The sequence below is a fragment of the Sesamum indicum genome, linkage group LG7, assembly GCF_026168435.1.
Source record: "Sesamum indicum cultivar Baizhima isolate 11 linkage group LG7, ASM2616843v1, whole genome shotgun sequence".
In the NCBI taxonomy this organism is placed as follows: Eukaryota; Viridiplantae; Streptophyta; class Magnoliopsida; order Lamiales; family Pedaliaceae; genus Sesamum; species Sesamum indicum.
Window position 1 is genome coordinate 8,467,647 of NC_142663.1, and position 6,545 is coordinate 8,474,191.

At 36.6% G+C, this 6,545-nt stretch overlaps 1 protein-coding gene across 1 annotated transcript; it reads right to left on the bottom strand.

The window, feature by feature from the left end:
• Positions 1-718: 718 nt before the first annotated feature.
• Positions 719-6,322, bottom strand: LOC105166388 (ATPase 8, plasma membrane-type). Its single transcript, XM_011085726.3, has 13 exons — positions 6,141-6,322; positions 4,601-4,819; positions 4,346-4,483; positions 3,943-4,257; positions 3,414-3,860; positions 3,198-3,320; positions 3,005-3,109; positions 2,615-2,924; positions 2,023-2,537; positions 1,738-1,911; positions 1,449-1,631; positions 1,163-1,341; positions 719-1,067 (listed from the first exon to the last, which is right to left on the bottom strand). Exons 1-13 carry the CDS (start codon positions 6,189-6,191, stop codon positions 971-973), a joined length of 2,856 nt encoding a protein of 951 aa, XP_011084028.1. The 5' UTR covers positions 6,192-6,322; the 3' UTR covers positions 719-970.
• Between the last annotated feature and the right edge of the window lie 223 nt (positions 6,323-6,545).

The window sequence follows — 6,545 nt, forward strand, 5'->3', positions numbered from 1 at the left end:
CTACGAAGCATATTGGCAAATAGAGCTCAGCAATATCCCTCCAAAATCGGTAGACACATCCTTTTATGATTTTGCAGGAGAGGTGGTACATCCCCTAGGACAGATCTTGCTTCTCCTCTCTTTAGGGGTAGAACACAACAGAAAGACCAAGATGATCTGCTTCCTCATAGTGAACATACCTTCAGCCTACAACATCATTCTAGGGCGACCCAATCTGAACATCATCCAAGTTGTATATAGGCTTATCTATTGTCCTAATAAATATTGTTAGTAACTTATGTCCTTATGTAAAAGAAAAGGGTCGGGTATCACAACGTATTCAGACTTTCAGAGTCAATAAGAAGAATTTTCATAAGAAATAACATAATACAAATTATTAAAATCTAGATGAGCTTTCAAAGAAGTACATAGCCTGGTATAGTAAAGCAGATTTAAGGAGGATAACTTTTTTCCCCAACTCAGCCAAGAAGGTTTAGTAATGAAAATTTTTTGGTTTCGCTTTTGAGGATGATTTTGTGAACTTGGCTATAATTTTTTTTTTTTTGCACACACATCCAACACAGTCATTTACCCAACCAAATTTGATATTGAACTGTTTCCTAGAGGATAAATCAAAGTTTTCGAATGTGAATATATCTGACAAAATATAGTTTAGGGTTTTCCCCAAATAAAAGAAATATAAATGTATAACAATAGAAAACTACAGAAAATAAAATTTGGAGCCAACTTTTTGTACCAAATTCTTATCTTTGTTACAAAAACTCTGTCATTCTGTATTTTCTACACCGTAAAAAAGACAAATTTCTCAATACAATATGTATTTCTAGCAAAAATCAAAATGACATTGCTTTGCTAGCAATCTTTGTTCTAATAAAAATATTTGCAGCAAAATAGGCCAATTTTCTTAAGTGATCTTCACTTTGTATCCCCTCTCTTGTTCAACAGCCGACCTTGATCCTTCCCCATATTCTTACACAGTGTAGTTTTGTTGGATAGCATTAATGTCCAATCCCTTTAGCTTGACGACCGACTCGACGTGTCCCTTAAGAGTGTGCAGCTCCCTTAGCCTGCAACATTATTTTTCTCTTTTTTAGTGTATGAACTAAGCAGAAATCATCTTATAAGTGACATTTTGTTTTACCACAAAGGATCAAGTGGATACCTTGCAACTTCAGCCCTTCTCTTTGCCATATCGGCGATCTCAGACAGTTCCCTATAGCTTTTGTCATTGAGCAATTCGGAGGATTCGGTTGTCGAGAGGCCATGAAGGGTGCGTTGAGCTACTGCCCACTGTGCTTCTCTCTCACCCTTACCATAATCTTTCTTGGTGGTGAATGCAGTCTAATTTGCAAAGAGAAACATGAAAGATCAGTAAAGAATGATTGTTGGAGGATAAGAAAATCAAGAAAGTAGGTTTAGTTTTTCTAGTTTTAATCTTGTGTCTGTACCCTTTTCTGGATCATGGAATCCCAAGCTTTGCCGCTCAATGCAAAGCGAATCAAAAACTTGAGAATGTCAAGTGGGATGTAAGTGACAATGCTGTAGATCCAAATGATTCCACCCCAACCCCAACCAATGCCCTTAATTCTTGCGAATTCCCAGTGTGCGTATACAGCAATAATGGTAGCCAACTGCAATCGATCCAAGAACTCATTATTAGTTCATAGCTTCAAATAGTTCATCAAGTTAAATAACATTGGAATTGATAATGAGTTTTAGTTTTTCTATGTGACTCACCAACTGGGCAATCAAGAAAGCTCCGACAAGCAAGAGACCAGGGCGCTCGATAAATGACCAGCTTCTTGATCTCGTCACAAAGATGAGTGCCTGACTAATAATGCTCACTTGAAGGTAAAGGGCAGCAGTAAGCTCCTCGGGATTGTTCCTGATTGATCTCACCTTAAAGGTATCCTATAAGCAATAACAAATAGCATAAGTGTTTAGACTTTCTTTTGTTTCCTTAATGTCATAAAAGTAGGAGCAAGAAAAACAGGATTTGAGGTTTTGAGGACGAATACATACAGAGAAGAAATCAGTATCAGATGCGAGGTAGAAGAAAATGACAGTCATGATAGCCATGTAGGTCCCAAGGACAATGCCGGTGGCAAAGATTTCCTTAAGTTTCCATGAGTCAGGTAGTGGAGATGGCTTCACCCTATCTTTAGAAATGGTCATGATGGTACCATCATTCAGGATAGCGATGATCAAAACCATGAAAGGTGAGAAGTCAAATTTCCAGATGAGGGCAATAAGCATGAATCCCATGACAATACGAATGGTGATGGAAACGGCATAAATAGTATAATTCTTCATTCTCTGGAAGATGGCTCGACTTGTAAGCACCGCGCTTACAATCACGCTAAGTCCAGGCTCAGTCAAAACAATGTCTGATGCACTCCTAGCAGCATCAGTTGCATCTGCTACTGCAATGCCAATATCTGCCTTCTTGAGTGCTGGTGCATCATTCACACCATCTCCAGTCATACCACAAATGTGCTTTCTCTCTTGCAGCTTCTTCACAATCTCATATTTGTGCTCTGTGCATTTAAAAATACTTGTGAGTTTTTTTATTCACAAGTGCTTCATATGTGTTTGTTTTTATATGCTTGCTTACCTGGGAAGACCCCTGCAAAGCCATCAGCCTTCTCTATGAGCTCTTCAACGGGCATTGAAGCAATAGACTCATCCTTGCTCTGGCCAAGAAGGGTGGAGGATGGATACATGTTGGTACCCATTCCCAACCTACGCCCAGTCTCTTTACCAATAGCTAGCTGGTCACCGGTGATCATCTTCACGTTCACACCAAGGTCAAGGGCTTTCTTGATAGTCTCAGCACTATCATGTCTTGGGGGATCAAATAAAGGCAACAAGCCTACGAACTCCCAAGGATCACCAGCACTTTCTTTGTTTTTCTCAGGAATAGTCTAGAATGAGATATACCAAAATGTTACTGTACGAACAATGATATGCATGTATAGTTTTTAAAGGTAGAAGCTTAACTAACCTGTCGTGCAACGGCAAGTGATCGTAGACCACGGTTCGCAAAGTTGTCGATGATCTCATGAGCCCTCTTTAGGTTATCACCTTTGAGTTGACAAAGTTCAATGATCTGTCAAATTAAGAAAAGGATTAGCCATAAATGACGAGAAGAAACCTTTTGTATGATTTTGAACAATTATAAGATTCTAGCTCTTTACTTGCTCAGGAGCACCCTTGCTGCATCTGTGCCAGTTTCCATTAGAATCATAGTAAGTAATAGCAGTACGTTTGTCCACCGGGTTGAAGGGTAAGAAGTGAACCTCAATAATTCCTGCTCTAGCCTAAAACACTCACAAAGATAATAAGAGTAAAGAAGATAATAATAGTAATTGTCAAATATCGACGATCATAAAGAGGGGAAAAAAATTTACTACCTCTTTGGGATCACTGAGCATGTTAACGATCGAAGCATCGATGGCGTCTTGGTTCTCTGTTCTGGAAGCCCTGGCAGCAAGCAAGATAACAGTGTCCTTGTCAGCATTCTTGGGAAACACCTCAATCAAATTCTTGTCCACAGTGAGCTTGTTGAGGGTGAGGGTGCCGGTTTTGTCACTGCAAAGCACGTCCATGCCGGCCATTTCCTCAATGGCTGTCATTCTCTTTGTGATGGCACCTTGTTGCGACAGGCGATGAGATCCAATGGCCATGGTCACAGACAAGACTGTCGGCATAGCAATTGGGATACCTCCAATGAGCAACACCAACAGATTATCAATTCCATCTCTGTACCTTCTGTGTTGGATGGGGTACATCACTATAATTTCAATGATCATCCCCAAAGCAATGGAGCAGATACAGAAGTTCCCAATGGCGGTCAACACCTGATGAAACAGAATTCAAAATTTTCAGATAAATTTTGTGTCAAAAACTCTATTTTAATTTAAAAGCATGATCATTCGGTACCTTTTGGAAGTGTCCAACGTTGTTGGTGCTATCAACAAGATGAGCAGCTTTGCCAAAGAAGGTGTGAACACCAGTGGCGATGACTACAGCCTCAATCTCACCTTGCTTGCAGGTGGAACCAGAGAAGACTTCATCACCAGGGTACTTGGTTACAGCAAGGGATTCTCCAGTGAGGGCCGACTGATCGATCTTCAAAGGATCACCTTCCAGGAGACGAGCATCAGCAGGGATAATATCCCCCAACTTGACGCTGATCAAGTCTCCCGGAACAAGGATTGAAGCTTCCTGCTCAGACCACTTACCATCTCTCAAAACCTGCATTAGCAGGAAAACGGATGTTCAATGCATACATAGAAAGAAAAATAATTAATCAATACTACTAAATCTATGATTATATATGAACCTTGGTCTTGGGAGCAAGGCCAGCCATAAGGGCAGCTGCAGCGTTTCCTGCATTATTTTCTTCGATGAAACTAATGGTCGAGTTGATGAACAAGAGCACGACAATACCAATGAAGTCTGGGTAATCTGGGGGCTTGCCCTGCACGTATTAAGAATGTTGGCTTCCTTCAATAATGTTCACAATTTCATTTTCTTTCTTGAAAAGACACAATATATGGAGAACAAAGATGATCTAAAGGTGGTATAACGAATTTACCCCTCCATTGGCCAAAACAATGGCCATGATGGCTGCAAGCTCCATAACCCAAGACAGAGGATTCCACATGAACCCTAAGAACTTCAAGAATTTGCTCTCCTTTTTCTCCTCAAGCTTATTGGCTCCAAAAATCTGGAGCCTTTTGGCTCCTTCATCTGATGTCAAACCATCCCTTGTACATTTCAACTCTTGGAATACTTCTTCAATGGGGATATTTTCCTGCATTCATCACAAAGTATCATATACAAGTATAGTAAAATAATTTCTAAAATGCACTTACTGTAGTCCCCATTTAAAATGAATAAACCAAAAAATTAACAAAAGTTATAAATTTATTACTTGGATTAAAGAAAAGTGAAAATCATAATGAACTGTATAATATACTGGAGGAACAAACATTTTTCAATCATTCGCACAAATTTTATTATTTAATAATTCTATTAAAATTCTTGTTTACAAACTTTTTTATGTTATTGAAATTAAAAATGAGACCGTGGAGAACAAAAATATTAAAAATTCAAACTCTATTGTATATATAATTTCATGTAATATTTTAAATGTTCTGAATGATCAATTTGGCAAAATTTGGAATTGCAGTATCGTTATTATGTTGGTTTTGGATAGAAAAAATTGGACAGAAACTACGAAAATATCAATATAATTTTTCTAATACAAAGCAAATTTAAAAGATAAAAAATTACACACACAAAATTTGATAAAAATTGAACGCATGATGACTAAGAAATTAATCTTAGTACTTAGTACTACTTGAATTTAGAATGCTAAAAATTTTAGAATATTTATATAAATATGAAAGTCTGTGGATGCAAGATTTTAGACAAACATAAAAGTCGAGAGAAATTTGAAGAAAATTCTATATAGTATTTCCCAAACATTTTGAATGAATTTTTGAAAGTTTCTTATCACACAATTGTAGTAATTTTCACCGTCCAGTTGAGAAGAACAATTGTATAAATATTGGCTAGGAATCCATTTTTAATAACCAAGTTTCAGTATCAATAATTTCAAACAAAATTCTCCCATTAAAAAAATTTACTTATATGTTACTTTTCTTTCTTCAGATCTACTTATCATCATACATTAATATTTGAATTCCAAACAAATATACGTCTATATATAATGTGAACACACTATCTTAGTAAGGAAAAAAAAACAAAAGATATAATATTGAAAAATTAAAAACTATGCATTACGCGCAATGACAACGCATTTTACTAGTTCAATCAAGAAAACAAAATAGTAACGTATGATTGACCAACAATTCATTTCATTTCAATGAGAAAAAATAAACCAGTAATTTTTACATGAAGTAGACGTTGATAGGAATAAGAGTATAACAATAATAGTTAATGTTACAACGGATAAAAAATAAAATGTCTACATTATAGTTATCGAAATACTTTTTTTCAATAAAGAATCTGAATAAATGAATATAAATCTAAGAGAAGTATAAAATGAACAACGAAGTGGCACATGCAGAGGAATAACCAAAAAGAAATAAAATAATTTTAATACTTACAAGATCCACTGTTTCATTTCTGACATCTTCCAACGACATATTGGAAGCCATTATTCTTTTCTCCTAATGAGGAAAGAGATTGAGAGTGCAATTTCTCCCTCTCCCTCTCTCCCCTAATAACTTTATTACTATCTCACTTTATCTAACCCTCTAATGTTTTAGTGCTTAGAGAATTGAGACATTTGTGAGGCTGTTTGCTTTAGGCATTGCGTTCCAACCCTTTATATACACATTCAGCAAAAAATTGTTATCTCACACTGTCGAAAATAGCGGAAGATCATGAATTTACCAACCTCCATTTTTGGAGGGTTGTTTTTTTTTTTTTGTGAGGTTCAATTTCTTTTTAGGAAGAGTAAAATATATAATAGTTTATATATTTTTCGGTTATGACTTTAAGAGATGGAA

What these genes read in the sequence shown, in the direction of transcription:
- LOC105166388 (XM_011085726.3), bottom strand. Translation starts at nt 6,191, where the DNA reads ATGGCTTCCAATATGTCGTTGGAAGATGTCAGAAATGAAACAGTGGAT. An exon ending in GCCTTGCTCCCAAGACCAAG is followed by an intron (nt 4,258 to 4,345) that starts GTTCATATATAA and finishes CTGCTAATGCAG; the next exon opens with GTTTTGAGAGATGGTAAGTG. An exon ending in AGAAGGGCTGAAGTTGCAAG is followed by an intron (nt 1,068 to 1,162) that starts GTATCCACTTGA and finishes ATAATGTTGCAG; the next exon opens with GCTAAGGGAGCTGCACACTC.